This window comes from Pan paniscus, chromosome 19 (genome assembly GCF_029289425.2).
Source record: "Pan paniscus chromosome 19, NHGRI_mPanPan1-v2.0_pri, whole genome shotgun sequence".
Classification (NCBI taxonomy): Eukaryota; Metazoa; Chordata; class Mammalia; order Primates; family Hominidae; genus Pan; species Pan paniscus.
In genome coordinates, this window is record NC_073268.2 from 56532799 (window position 1) to 56548737 (window position 15939).

The 15939-nt window shown below is 37.6% G+C and overlaps 1 protein-coding gene and 1 non-coding gene across 24 annotated transcripts in view; one reads left to right on the forward strand and one right to left on the reverse strand.

Moving 5' to 3' along the window:
• Positions 1-15939, forward strand: part of NCOR1 (nuclear receptor corepressor 1) — a 187594-nt gene that overhangs the window by 114032 nt on the left and 57623 nt on the right. For 17 of the 23 annotated variants that reach the window (XM_055101243.1, XM_055101244.1, XM_055101239.2 and 14 more), the window contains 3 exons: positions 3659-4214; positions 6962-7091; positions 11559-11754. In XM_055101243.1, coding sequence (XP_054957218.1) covers positions 3659-4214; positions 6962-7091; positions 11559-11754 — 882 coding nt within the window. The remainder of the gene's footprint in view (positions 1-3658; positions 4215-6961; positions 7092-11558; positions 11755-15939) is intronic. The other 6 variants (XM_034943266.3, XM_063599208.1, XM_055101249.2 and 3 more) reach the window with 1 other exon arrangement.
• On the reverse strand, positions 6651-6754 carry LOC112438825 (U6 spliceosomal RNA). The gene has a single exon (XR_003027148.1). It is a non-coding gene; the product is annotated as a U6 spliceosomal RNA (small nuclear RNA).

Sequence of the window (15939 nt, forward strand, 5' to 3'; positions counted from 1 at the left end):
CCTCATTGCAATAGTTTTTTGATTAGTCTCTTGCTTCTTTTTGTTCCATTCTTTTTATTTATTTTTAGAGATGAGGTCTCGCTGTGTCACCTAGGCTGGAGTGCAGTGGCTCGATTGTGGCTCACTGCAGCCTCAAACTCCCAGGCTCAAGCGATTTTCCCACCTCATCCCCCCAAGTATCTGGGACCATAGGCGTGTACCACCACACCTGACTAATGTACTTTTTTATTTTGTGTAGAGACAAGGTCCATTCTGTTTTTTCTTCCACAGCAGCCCGAGTAATTCTTCCAAAATGTGAATCAAATCATGTTTCTTCTCTAGTCCAAATTCTGTAATACTTTCCCATCTCAGTAAAAATAAAGACCCAAGGCCTTACTGCAATTTATGAGGCTCTGCATGAACTGACCTTTGTACCTCTGTGAACTTTCTGCCAGCTGCTTTTTTGTTGGCCCCCTCTGCTCCAACCACACTGTCCTCTTTGCTGTTCCTGGGCAAACCAACCCCGACTTCAGGAGCCTTTGTGCTTTCTAATCCCTCTACCTGGGATGCTCTTCCCCACCATGTGCCCACGGCTCATTCTCTCATTTCCTTGAGTCCTCTGTTCAGATATCACTTTTTTCTATAATACCTCCTCACCCACTTCTTTCCCAGTTTTGTCGTTTAGTCACTGCACTGATCACCACCTGATATATCACTTCTTTTGTTTTTTTGAGACAGGGTCTCACTCTGTTACCCAGCGCTGAAGTGTACCAGCATGAACACAGCTCAGTGCAAGCCTTGACCTCTTGGGCTCAAGTGATTCTCTTGCCTCAGCCTCCCAATAGCTGGGATTACAGGTGTACGCCACCATGACTAGCTAATTTTTTAATTTTTTTGTAGAGATGAGGTCTTACTATGTGGCCCAAGCCGGTCTTGAACTCCTGGCCTCAGGCATTCTTCCTGCCTTAACTTCCCAAAGTGCTGGGATTATAGGCGTGAGCCACCACTCTCAGCCTATATCACATATTTACTGTTGTCTATTTCACGCTAGAATATGGGCTCCATGAGAGCATCTGCTTAGGTTTTCTTAAATTGCTGTGTCCGTGGTACCTTAGACAGCTCCCTGCACATACATAGTTGACACTTCATCATATTTGAAAGGATGAATTTGTAGAAGTTTTTTTTATATTGCTGTCTATTATATACAATTAAAAAATATTTTTTTTCCCAGACGGTTACTTAGGTTTTCACAACCATTCATGTACTTTATAATCCAGCCAGTATTTGAGTCTACTGTGTACCAGGCTAGTACTTAAGTGATAATCAAAATATATGATCTCTGTCTTCATGGAGTTTATAGCCTAGTGGAAGAAATAGCCAGAAATCATTCTAGTAAATAAATGTAAGATTGTAACTGTAACTAGTACATGTGGTATCAGAACTATATTAGCAAAATATAACTTTGTTAAGGAAACCATGGAAGGCTTTTTTTGCGGGGTGGGGGGACAGAGTTTCACTCTTGTTGCCCAGGCTGGCATGATCTCGGCTCGCTGCAACCTCCACTTCCCGGATTCAAGCGATTCTCCTACTTCAGCCTCCCAAGTAGCTGGGAGCACAGGCATGCCACATGTGGCTAATTTTGTATTTTTAGTAGAGACGGGGTTTCACTATGTCGGTCAGGGTGGTCTCAAACTCCTCACCTCAGGTGATCCATCCACCTTGGCCTCCCAAAGTGCTGGGATTACAGGCGTGAGCCAGTGCGCCCAGCCCATAGAAGGCTTTTTAAGCATGTGATGTTTGAGTTGATCACCAAAGGAAAAGTAGGTGAAAGAGCCTTTCAGTAAAGGTGAATGGCATGTAGAAAGTCTCTGTGGTAGAAGATGCATGAGGCATTGAACAAACTAAGTAAAGGCCAGTGTGACTTGAATTCAGAGAGCTGTGTGCAAGCTGGAGAGGCTGGAGGGGGCCCACTGGGCAAGGCCTTGCAGACCATACCAGCAATTTTGGAACTTTATCCTAATAGTAATGGGGGTCCACTGAAAAGTTATGAGAGTGAGAGAGTGAGTTATTGTGGTAAAATCTGGCTTTTAAAAAGACAACTCTATCTTTGTTGTAAAGAATGGTCTGAAGTGGAGTGAAGAGAGTTGGTTTTGGACTAGAGTGCTAGCTGTGAAGTTGAACAGGATTGGATAGATTCAAGAGAAATTTTTAGAGAGAAAATCAGTGAGCCTTGTCAAGGCTGGATATGGGGTAAATGAGAAGAGGGTTTAAAAGATGACTTCTTGGTCTCTGTTTTGTTTAATTGGATAGTAAACCCTAGAAAAGAATCTGATTTGCGAGTGGTTATTACAACTCTAGTACAGGACATAGTGAATTTGTGCTGCCTTTGATATATCTAGGTAAAGATGTCAAAAAGCACTGAAAGTCTATTTATAGAACAATATAAACGATATGGGGAAAGATCTGTGTTACAACATTAAATTAAAAATCTGTGAAATAGTATTCTAGAGCCTTCTGTCCAGTGTGGTAGCCGCTAGACACTTGTGGCTATTGAGCACTTGAAATTTGGCTAGTTTAAATTTAGATATGCAGGCTGGGTGCGGTGGCCTATGTCTGTAATCCCAGCACTTTGGGAGGCCGAGGCAGGCGGATCACCTGACGTCAGGAGTTCAAGACCAGCCTGGGCAACATGGTGAAACCCCATCTCTACTAAAAATACAAAAATTAGCCGGGCATGGTGCCAGGCACCTATAATCCCAGCTACTCAGGAGGCTGAGGCACAAGAATCGCTGGAACCTGGGAGGCGGAGGCTGCAGTGAGCCCAGAAAGCACCACTGCAGTCCAGCCTGGGTGACAGAGCGAGACTCTGCCTCCAAAAAAAAAAAAATTAGATATGCAGAAAATGTAAAATACACACCAGATTTTGAAGATTTAGTACCAAAAAAAGGAAAAATAATCTTATGATTTTTTGCTATTGATCACATGTTAAAATGGTATTTCACATATACTGGGTTAATTAAATAAATTCTACAAAATTAGCTAGGCATGGTGGCACACACCTGTAAATCCAGCTACTTGGGAGGCTGAGGCAGGAGAATCGCTTGAACCCAGGAGGCAGAGGTTGCAGTGAGCCGAGATCGCACCATTGCACTCCAGCCTGGGTAACAAGAGCAAAACCCCATCTCCAAAAAATTAAAAAATTTAAAAAAAGTTTAAATTATTTGACCCATTTCTTCTTACTTTTTTAATGTGACCATCAGAAAAATTAAAATTACAGATGTGATTACATTATATGTCTATTGGATGGAGCCGTTCTAGAGTGTCAGTTCAGCTGGGTAAAAGGAAATTCACAGGAAGAGGCTTCTAGAAATACACCAGAATGTCATCATTTATAGGACTGTTTTTTGTTTAGTTTTATTGTTCGTTCTTTTTCAATTTCATATAAATTATTTTCAGACATTAAAATCCTTTATGCTTTTAGTTTCAGAAGGTCAAGATAATTTGATCTTTCACTTTTATACTCTGTAGGAAACTTTAGCCTTCTCAATGGCTGTAAATACTTCAATGAGGTCATCAAAGGAGTAGAATTCATCCTAAACAACTACTTTGAAGCATGGTTTCTATCACCACCTGAAACATGTTCATTATCAGATTTTTATGCTGTATCATTATCTTTAAGGTGCAGAAAATAGTTCTGATACAGAAAGTGCTCCTTCTCCTTCACCAGTTGAAGCTGTCAAGCCCAGCGAGGACAGTCCTGAAAATGCTACTTCTCGAGGAAACACAGAACCTGCGGTTGAGCTTGAGCCCACCACGGAAACTGCACCCAGTACATCTCCCTCCTTAGCAGTTCCAAGTACAAAACCAGCTGAAGATGAAAGTGTGGAGACCCAGGTGAATGACAGCATCAGTGCTGAGACAGCAGAGCAGATGGACGTAGATCAGCAGGAGCACAGTGCTGAAGAGGGTTCTGTTTGTGATCCCCCACCTGCTACCAAAGCTGACTCTGTGGACGTTGAAGTGAGGGTGCCAGAAAACCATGCATCTAAAGTTGAAGGTGATAATACCAAAGAAAGAGACTTGGATAGAGCCAGTGAGAAGGTGGAACCTAGAGATGAAGATTTGGTGGTAGCTCAGCAAATAAATGCCCAAAGGCCCGAGCCCCAGTCAGACAATGATTCCAGTGCCACGTGCAGCGCTGATGAGGATGTGGATGGAGAGCCAGAGAGGCAGAGGTGAGGCTCGTTCCATAAGTCCTCCCCGTGCTTACTCTGCTGGTTGGTGACTGAATCACAGGGTGGTGCTGGCTGCAGACATGGCTGCTATGTAAATATTGGCACGTTATAGGTAGTCTGTACGATTTTAATATTGGGCTGATACTGTTCTGTTTAACCACAAACTATTGTATGATCATTTTAATGAAACAGATTATACATTTCTCCTACATCTGTCTTGTTACGTGTATTCTGTATGATAGCATAACAGGGAATTTCAACTAATAAAGTTGTGAATAAACCACAGATAACTGTTGTGCCCGAGGAGGGCAGCAGTGGGATGTGGTAGAAGAAGGTGGAGGCTAGAGGCATTGAGGAGCTCCCGCTTCTCTAAGGCAGTGCAACCTCAAAACAAGGCCTACCAGCCCCTACTTATTAGGTAGAAGAAAATGCTGAAAAGAGAGACATGTTCAGTGTTCTGAAAATTTTTAGAAAGCATAATTTAAATGCAAAGTAATGATAATTATGACCACTTTTTTGTATCAGTTAACATTTTAGATTGTTCATATTTGTAATTTAAAATATCAGGTATAATGCAGATTAATTTACAAGTTTTTTTTCTTTTTTTGAGACGGAGTCTCGTTCTTCCCCAGGCTGGAGTGCAATGACACGATCTCGGGTCACTGCATCCTCCATCTCTTGAGTTCACGTGATTCTCCTGCCTCAGCCTTCTGAGTAGCTGGGACTACAGGCACACGCCACCATGCTTGGCTAATTTTTGTATTTTTAGTAGAGATGGGGTTTTGCCGTGTTGGCCAGGCTGGTCTCAAACTCCTGACCTCAGTTGATCCACCCATCTCAGCATCCCAAAGTGCTGGAATTACAGGCATGAGCCACCGCTCCCTGCAGTTTACAAGTAGTTTTAGTCATTAAAGGTTAATTAATTATACAAAAAATGTATCATATCTTTATGGTTTTTGTAAAAATTACAGTAAAAGATATATATTTTACAGGTATAGTTATTACTTTATTTAATATATTTTATTTCCTGGTGTTTCCTTTTCCTTAAAAGACATTGAATCACTTATAATTTTAGTAGAATGGTAAATTGGTGCAAATTCTAGAAGTGAATTAGACTGAAACATCACTTAATCCGAACCCAATTAAACCCCACTCCTTTTTTTCTTTTTAATAAGAATAAAGAGACAAGCTACTCAACAGATAGCTAAATTCTCTTCAAAGTTTAGCTTTCAGAGTGTGTCTTGGTGTCACTGTATTTTCAGTTCATATCCAATATATTTTATATCTATGTACTCCATAATGAGGTTTGATACTAGAATAATAATATGGAGCATTATAGTGCTGATTCCTCAGAGTGTTTTATATAGTAGATGCTAGAATTTTCATCAGCATGAATTGAAATAAAATAGGTGTTCTGCTTAACTGTTGGTTTACCAGAAAATTTGACTATCACTCTTTTTCTTTCACCTCAGAGTAATCTAGATTTTATTTTAATGGTGTCAGTCTTTAACTGCAGTAAACATAAATGGATTCAAGCTGTGTAGTCCCTTTTTAAGCATTCCTTATTGAAACATCTCATCTAAATAAGGATTATCTGTGTTTTGCACTGTTGGTTTTGGTAACTATACGTGAAGGAAAAATTAGGTAGGATGGCAGTAATTTTAAATGGTAAACATCCTAAGAGATGAACATGATAGTAGTTTTGAAATTCAGAAATTCCTTGGAAAAATATGATGGTTTCTTAATGACACCCTAAAGTCTACACTGCTCCCAAATGACCGAAATAACACTTTCAATTTTCTATAGCTTTAACATAATCTTTCTTTATATAGTATGTGAATTGTTTTTTTAAATACATTCTGATTTTCTTACCAATTTATACATTTTTAAATGTTCACCTTCCCCCAGTGACCATGACAACACTGGGGAATATGACCAGGTCCATAAAGCATGACACTGGCACAAAATTTCCTCAAGTTTATATATTGGGCATCCTAAACTTGAGTGTAGGTATGGGCAACATCAGCCGGTGGAGTGTGAGATGGCAGGGACTATGGTGAGCAGAGGAGTGTGTGCTCATGTGAGCGGGATGGCGGCTGCTGGATGCATGGCAGGTCGCTGCTGTTGGGGAGTGCTGATTTCATGTTGTTGGTTCTTTCCATTTTTCATGAGAAGCCAGAGGTCTGGAATTTTGGATGAAATTTTCAGTTTAAAAATCACAGCAGCTTATTCAAATATTTAAAAAAATACTCTGTGATCCCAATAAAACATCCTCTAACAGGTAACTAGTTTTTAACCCATGTTAGGATATTTGTGGTAAATTAGGACTGAACAGTTTTAAATGGACTTTGTTTAGATTGTTTTGTTGGTTAGATATAGACAATACAGATAAATTTCAACCTGTAAGTCAGTATTAGGTTTCTTTTTTCTTTTCTTTCTAATATAAAATGCTTTGCAAATTTGCATGTTTTTCTTGCACAGGGGCCATGGTAATCTTTGTATCATTTCAATTTTAGTATGTGCGCTGCTGAAGTGAGTACGATATTCAGTTTCTTTATCTGGAAAATCAGCTTTGTAGGTTCCTTTTTCCTTAACTGTCCAAATATTTTATATGGGTTAATATATGTGTGTCCATGTGTCCATGTGTGCATGTGTATGTACATACTAACTTATAAGAACTTATAGTGATTATATGTTTGAGTCTTAAAAATGTATTCATTTATCTTTTTTTTAAATTGCAATTGCAGAATGTTTCCTATGGACTCAAAGCCTTCACTGTTAAACCCCACTGGATCTATACTTGTCTCATCTCCATTAAAACCAAATCCACTGGATCTGCCACAGCTTCAGCATCGAGCTGCTGTTATCCCACCAATGGTAAGTTTTTATTGTGAGGAAGAAAACTAAAGATGAAAAACTGAGACCTTTATAGACATATTTCTTCTGTTCTTTAATTGGTTCTTGATTAAAAAAATAGTGGTACAAAACATAACATGAAATTAATAATCGTAACCAATTCTAGGTATACAGTTCACTCGTGTTAAGTGTGTTAAGTATATTGACATTGTTTAGAAAATGATCCCCAGGACCTTTTCATCTTTCGAATGCGAAATTAATTAAACAACTCCTCTCTTCCTCCTGCTGCTTGCCACTGGTAACCACTGTTCTGCTTTCTGGTTCTATGAATTTAACACACAGTTTAGATACCAATGAACTGTTCTTTCCCACAATACTTACTATACCAAATGTATGGGCTTTTTCCTCACACCAACGAATTCTCCACCTCTTTGGTCACCAACTAGGTTCCTACAGTTCAGTTCAATTCGGACACCAACTACCTGGCATAATCATCTAATACCACAAGTGTAAGGGCTCAGTACCACAAGGCTACCCCCATTTCTGATGCCAGTTCTATAGGTATTGGGTCCCCAGGTTACTCACACTTCTGACTAGGCTGCAGACTGGGGATTCCTCCGACTCTCCTCGTCAGGTTCCATAATTTGCTAAAATGCCTCAGAGAACTTAGGAAAATGCTTTACTTATAATTACTAGTTCATTATAAGGGATATAACTCAGAAACAGCCAAATGGAAGAGATGGATCGGGCAAGGTGTGCAGAAGGGGTGTGGAGCTTCTGTCTCCTCTCTAGGTCTGCCTCCCTCCCAGCAACTCCACGTGTTCACCAGCCTGGAAACTCTTAAAACCCCATCATTTGGGGTTTTTATGAAGGCCTCATCACATAGGTATGAATGATTAAATCATTGGCCATTGGTGATGGGTGCATGAACCTTTAGCCCCTCTCCTCTCCCTGGAGGGTTGGGGGTGGGGTGAGCTGGATGGAGCTGAAAGTTCCAGCCCTTGCTGGGCATGGTGGTGCCCAACAGTAGTCCCAGCCCTGTATTCCCAGCTATTTGGGAGGCTGAGGCAAGAGGATTGCAAGTTCAAACCCAGTCTGGGCAAAATATTAAGAGACATCCTACCCCAGTCCCCAAAGAAGTTCTAGCCTCCTGCCTTGTGGTTTTTTGGGCTGTCAGCCCTTATCCTGAGGCAATCTAGAGGCCCCAGCCAGGAGTCATCTTGTTAGCATACAAAAGACACTCTTACTGCTCTGGAAATTCTAAGGATTTGGAACAAAAAAAGTCTTTGGGAGAAGGACCAAATATTTAATTTTTATTGTGCCACATTATGTCATATAAATGAAATCATACAGTATTTGTCATTTTGTGATAGGCTTATTTCACTCAGCATAATGTCCTCCAGGTATACTTAGCAGGTGCCAGAATTTCTTTATTTTTAAAGGCTGAATAATACTCCATTGTATCTGTATACCACATTTTATTCATTCATCCATTCATAGACATTTGGATTGCTTCCGCCTCTGGACTATTGTGACTAGTACCTGTATGGTCAGTCCTTGATTTTAGTACCTTGGTTTTTCTTACATCCTCTTGTGCTGGGCTTGGGTTAGGGAGTGCTAAGACATATGGGAGAGAAGGGTAGGAAGATGCTGAGTCTAACTTTGAGTAAACTCTTTGAGATAACCAAAGGTTATATCCTTAGTACATTGCTTTTTCAAATGACTTGTGATGATTGATTGAAACGGTCATTTCCAGTTAAGAAAAAAAAAGAAATATAATGCTCTAGCCATAAATATTAGTAAGTCCTGTTTTTGTTTGTAACCACAGCAATAAGGAGCCATAAAACAGTAGTAGCATTAAGCATGTAATTAGGTTTTGAATAGTTAGAATAAATTGTAGAGATTATGGCTAACTCCAGTATACAATTTCAAGTCTAGTTTATTTTTATATTTTACCTTAATAATCTACAGATTTCAAGTATATTTTATTTATATTTTACCTTAATAATCTGTAAAATTTGACTCATTTTTGATACTGAATTCCAATCTTGGGTATTGTTCTTTTCTTTAGTTATTTTCTATTTATTCAAATATTTAAAGCTCTTGCTTTATTCAAAAATGTGTTTTCTATCTCAAATAATAAGTGGTAAAAGTTTTTAATTGTGTACTTACCACAAAAAGATCATTAAACATTTGTTCATTCACTGACTCATTCAAATGGACATTTATTGAGTGATTAGTTTAAGACAATGTTCTTAATATTGTGGAGAGTATTTATATATTATAGCCTCTGATTTCAAAAAACGTATGGACTGGTCTGCATAATAAGGCAAAGAGGCTGGGCGTGGTGGCTCACGCCTGTAATCCCAACACTTTTGGGAGGCCGAGGTGGGTGGATCACTTGACCGCAGGAGTTCCAAGACCAGCTTGGGCAACATGGTGAAACCCTGTCTCTCCAAAAAAAAACAAAAAAAAAATTAGCTCCGCATGGTGCCATGCGCCTGTGGTTGGGAGGCTGAGGTGGAAGGATTCCTTGAGCTCGAGAGTTTGAGGTTGTGGTGAGGTGAGATGGCACCACTGCACTCTAGCCTGGGTGAAAAAGCGAGACACTGTCTCAAAAAAAAGGCATTAAAAAAAATTATTGTAAAGGTTAAAATGAATTAAAATGCGATGCTCTATTAGGTTAAAAAATACTATGGATGTTTTGGAGAAGAGGGAGTGTCTTCTTAATTAGAAACTTACAGAAGACTGCATAAGAAATAATATTTTCATTGGATCAAAACAGCTCATTTGGCGTTATAGCAAAAGGAGGAAAAGCTATGTTTATATGGAAGACAAAGCACAAAGGCAAGAAAGTTATGGGTTTTAGGATCAGTGAATAATACTACTTACGCTAGGGGAAAAACTATGGAAGTCTTAAGTTACCAGATTCTAAAAAAAAGTCAGACCTCTAGGGCTTTCTAGGGATATTTGTTATTCATGAGGTATTTAATCCTGGACTGTGTTCTGGGCTATTTTTTTAAGTATTGGACAAAACAGCTTGGGTTGTTTTCTTCATAAAGTCGGAGAGACAGAAAAATAAAACAGTTTCAAACTGGCAAATACTGTGTACTGTGAAAGCAGTGAACAGGCCTCAATGAGAAGGAAAACAGGGAGGGTATCACCATGTTTTATTGGATGGTTATGGATGGCCTATCTTAAGGAACAGTCCATTTCTATCCTAAGGGAATGGCTATGTGAATGAGTTGGTTGTGGGAGAGGAGGAGATTGATTAGTCAAGGATGGCTGCCAGGTTTCTGGCTGAAGCACCTGGGGTTCCATGTCTAAAATGGAGAGCAACTGAAGAAGAATGGAGTTTCAAAAATGGGAAGTTCCCTTTAACATAAGTTCTGAGCTTCCTTGAGATATCCCAAGTGGAGTTGTTAGGTAGGCCATTTTATGTAAGTGGAACTTGGAGAAAGTGTCTTGAGGAAGTAGAAAATTTGTGAATCATTAACAAATGGATGACATTTAAATTAACATAAATGGATGTGATCCGCCAGGCACGGTGGCTCATACCTGTAATTCCAGCATTTTGGGAGGCTGAGGCGAGTGGATCACTTGAGGCCAGGAGTTCGAGACCAGCCTGGCCAACATGGCGAAACCCCTTTGCTACTAAAAAAAAAATAGAAAAATTAGTCAGGTGTGGTGGTGCACACCTGTAATCCCAGCTACTTGGGAGGCTGAGGCAGGAGAGTTGCTTGAACCCGGGAGGTGGACGTTGCAGCGAGCCAAGATTGCACCATTGCACTGCAGCCTGGGCAACAGAGTGAGACTATGTCTCAAAAAAAAAAAAAAAAAAAAAAATATATATATATATATATATATATATATATATATATATATATATATATATATAAAAATGGATCTGATCCCTGGTGAAAGAGAGATGAGGGATGGGACCTAGGGCCACAAGGGACTTGGCTGCCATAAATTAGAATCAGACAGATGTGTTGTAATTTCTGATTTTTGATTTCTGTTATTACAGCTTGTGTGATTTATATTGTGATCAGTTCTGAAAGAAAACTAGGTCTTGCTGTGTTGCCCAGGCTGGAGTGCAATGGTGCAATCTCAGCCCACTGCAACCTCTGCCTCCCAGGCTCAAGTGATTCTCATGTGTCAGCCTCCCGAGTAGCTGGGACTACAGGCATGCCTCACCGCACCCAGCTAAATTTTTGTATTTTTGGTACAAAGATACAAAATACCAGCCAGGCTGGTCTTGAACTCCCGACCTCAGGTGATCTGCCTGCCTTGGCCTCCCAAAGTGATGGGATTACAGGCGTGAGCCACTGCAATGCCTTAAGCATTATTCTTGAAGATAACTTTGATTAAAAAATGATAAAATCAATTCAACCAATAACATGACAGAAATAAGCATTACATTACTTGTAAGAGATGGCAATTATTACATTGGTTGTTTGCATATTTCGATTTATTTTCTTCCTATAGGTATCCTGCACCCCATGTAACATACCAATTGGAACCCCAGTGAGCGGCTATGCTCTCTACCAGCGACACATTAAAGCAATGCATGAGTCAGCACTCCTGGAGGAGCAGCGGCAGAGACAAGAACAGATAGATTTGGAATGTAGAAGTTCTACAAGTCCATGTGGCACATCCAAGAGTCCAAACAGAGAGTGGGAAGGTAGGTAGATAGAGCTATCACCAAGAGAACTTTTATGAAGGGAAATAAAGCTAAACCCAAAAGCAGTGTCCATTGTGCTTTGTAAGTTGTCAGCCTCCCAATTATTATATTTGTCCTAACAGACACAGTTCCTTAAATTGACCTTAAACTATGAAGAAATGTTAGTATTATTAACTACTAAAGGATGCCACTAACATTTTTAATAGCATTCTAGTTAATGTGAATTTTCTGATATTCATCTTTATGCTGGAAGACATTATAAATAAAGTTATGCTTTATGTTCCATTGATCTGAATTTTCAGAGTAAGTGACAATTGTTGTCCTGTCCTTGAAGCAAATCACCTTCAAGTATTACAGTGTAATATTCACATTCTCTGGTAGATGAGAGACACAACTTTGTGTAGTGGATATTTCCAATCAGACGCTGGCTAAGCCTTCACCTTGGCATTTGCCAGCTGTGTGGCCACACGCAAGTCACTTAACCTTTCATAGCTTTAGTTTTCTCATCTGTAAAATGAAAATAATAGTACACGTCTACCTTGCTGTGGTTGTAAAGTTAAGGAAGGAGCATTCGGTATTGTTATATAACAGGTGGCTCTGCATTATTTTATGTATAATGTAGCATGTTATTACATATTAATTAGTGTATTAGTACTGTATATACACAGTAGATACTATGGAGGTACCTGTTTTCATTGTTACATCACTGTTTTTATTTCAAGTGATGGATTTGAGTTGGTCCGTTGCTGTTTTAGTTGGTGTGTGATACACTTTTACTTTCTTTAAAAAAAGAAGAAAGGGGTGGTTTTTATGTTTTAATACATTCTTCTGACATGGTTAGAAGAATTGGCACATGTTTCTGGTTAAGAATGAGTTTATAGTCTACTTATATGCTACGATATGCTTAGAATATCAGAATACTGAAATAGTCTGAATGATTCAGAAGATTCTTTACAGTACTTTATTTAGCTAAATAAGAGCTATTAGCTTTACAATGCCATGCATTCCAAGGGTTATTTAATATAAAATAGGAACTGTGGTACTTAACTGATCCTGCTGACTCTGCCCAGATCACACCAATATTGAGTTATTAGTTGCCTAATACACTGAACCTCTTATGTTAGAGTTTTAAATTTAAACTTGTTAATCTTTTAAACATAAATCTTGTGCTAGGAAAAATGTGAACCAGAATGATAATATCCACCAAGGAATATAAAAGGCGCTAAATGAATATTTCCTTGAATGAAGGTAGAAATATTGATAACTTTTAGGCTTTTACTCTGTTGGGTCTAGGGAATTCTTAATCACTAGTTCTGTAATTGACACAACATGTACTCAGTAATTACACCTTAAAGGAATGAATTATAAATGAATGACATAATGGAGATATCCTTATCATGTTTCACTACAGGGTATTAATGGACTTATCGCAGGTGTTTGTCTTTTGAACATTCGAATTATGAGGAAATCCGTCAGTGGAAAATGATACTTTAGAGAATAAAAGTCTCTGGATGTATTCCTTACATTAATTATTTAGGATAGATTTTGTGAAGAAGTAGTAAAAGTTAGAAAAATGACATTCAGATGGTATCATTTGTTGAACTTATGACAAGGCATAACATCATTGTTAGTAATATCTGGGTCATTTAAATATGGATATCATAATTTTAAAGCCTCAATATCTTTTATTGGTCTGCTTTATAAAATGAGTTGTATTTGGGAACTGAAGAAACTGAACCAGGCTGGAGCCCCAAATTCTGAGACTCCAAACTGTGAATTGTATTTCTCTGTGTTAGTCACATTAATACACGTGGTTTAGATCTCAGTGGTATCCTAATTTTTAATCGTAATTCAGTCATCTTAAAATCAGATTGTAATTATACTTTTGATTAGTATGACATTAAGAATTTTACAGTTTGGTCGAAGGTGATGCTCTACAAAGTAGGGAAAGTTTATCCAAAGGTTGTTTTGTTTTAGCTAATCTCCCTAATGTATTCATCCTGTAATTTGTTTAACAAGTACCAGAAGTTTTTCCTTGAGTCTATCCTGTAGTTCAGTGTATAGGATAACCTTTCAAATAACATTTAAATGTTTGCAGTTAAGATGCTTGTGTCTAGAATGTTTGACAAAAATGGTTTAAATTTAACCTCATAGAACAGTTTATAGAATGTGAAGAATAGTGATAGTATGGATTTATGTATAAAGTATCACCAAATATTGGTACAGTCCACCTGAATTAGGGCCATGGTTTTTACTTTTCCCTTCATGGTCTCTTTTAGCAAGTAACAGGCAGCACTTGTTGTCCAACTATTTGGTTGTATTTATTTCTCTTAATGTGAATGGTATAAATAATTACTGTAGGTATGCCTGTTTTAAGTTGCTTAAAGCTTTTCCCATCTGTAGAAAAGGTTGAAAAAAAACCTTAGAGAATTGTTTTCACTTACCAGTAACATTTATACGAGTTGACCTCTGCTTTAATGATAACTTTTAAGCCTCTTTTCTACAGTGAAGGAACTCAAACTTAAGCATATGGAGGTAGAGTTAGAATTGAACTTCTAATGCAAATTTAACAAAATTATCCAATTAAAATAAGAGTTAATGCTTCTATGTAACTGACCCTAGTTTGTTGCATGTTTATTTTGTTGCTGTTGCTGTTTTTCTTTTCCTGCTGTGGGTACATGGTGATTTAAATAGCTGTGTTTAGAACCATCCAATTTCCATAATTAAAAAAAAAAAAAACACTACTATGACCAGTGGATTTTTTTTTTAAACATAGTTATAAACTTACTGGAAATGGTAAAATAATCAGACATTGGATTTTTAATACATTATCATATTAAATTATCTAGGAAAGAAGTGGTGATTTTATTTTGGAGTTGGTTATTTCATAAATCTGTTTTCTCAGTATTAGGACACTTACTCTAATTCATTATATTAATATGCCAAAGAAGGAAAAAGTACCATCGTCTTGATGGATACACCAGAGACATCTGAAATTCCACACCCAGTCCTTTAGTGAGACACTATTGCACTGTGGTTTAGAGCTAATGGTCCGGAATTATACTGCTTTTAAAAAAATCGCTGGTAGACCTTGATTGGGCAATTAGATGTGATTTTTCTGAGCCTCAGTTTCCTCATCTGTAAAATGGTATTAATAATCACATTGGTCTTGAGGGCTAAATAGATATTGTATGTAATGCACACTGCCTAGCACTTGAATATCAGTTGATATTTTTGTAATTGTTTCTGATTTTTAAAAGCACCTTACAAAAGATAGTGTAGTAAGGAAATAAGAGGTTTAGGTATTTGAAGGGAAAAGACAAATTATTTACAGGATAAGATTATTCACCTAGAAAGCCTAAAAGAATCAACTGAAAAGTTATTAGAGCTAAAAGGAAAGTTCATTAGGTTTTTCAGAAAAAATTATTACACAGAAATCCGCATCTTTCCTGTATGTCTGCAGTAATCAGGTTTATTTATATAAACTCATATATATAAAAGAGATGGTTTTCTTACCAATATGACATATCTAGGAATAATTTTTAACAAGCAATGGATGGAACTATCTGACAAAAACAAGATTTCTCAACTAGAAAACTCATTATTATAAAATGTCGTCACCTGTGTTTATTCATAAATTTAATACAAGTCTAATGAAAATTCCAGTTATTCTTTGTTTTGAGAGGAAGTACTCAATGATTTTAAATTTAGATTTACTTGGAAAGATAAATGGATACAACTAGGTAATGAAAATAATAAATAAAATGAGTGGGAATTTATTCTGACAGACATTAAAATGCTACAAATCTAAGTGGTCAGGGTTACAAATGAGTTTTACTTTGTGCTTTTTTGATTTTCAAAAATTACAGATGTTTCATTTTAAAAAGAAACTATATATTTTAAAGTCTTAAATATGACTGCATTTCTGGCGTGCCCTTTAAAATATTTAAAGTTTCTTTATGCTTTATGTGGAGATAACTTACATGATAAGTAATTTTCATTAGTATTATTGTAGTTATATTCATGGTTTTTATAAGCTTATGTAGGATTTTTGAATTAGTTTGATCTGCATCTTTTGAAAGGCTTCTTCCATTTCTTAATTAAATATATTTCTGTGAATATTAGCAAGGAGTGAGCTTCAACAGGCTAATTATAAGACTTGTGAAATCCTCGCAAAGCTAATAA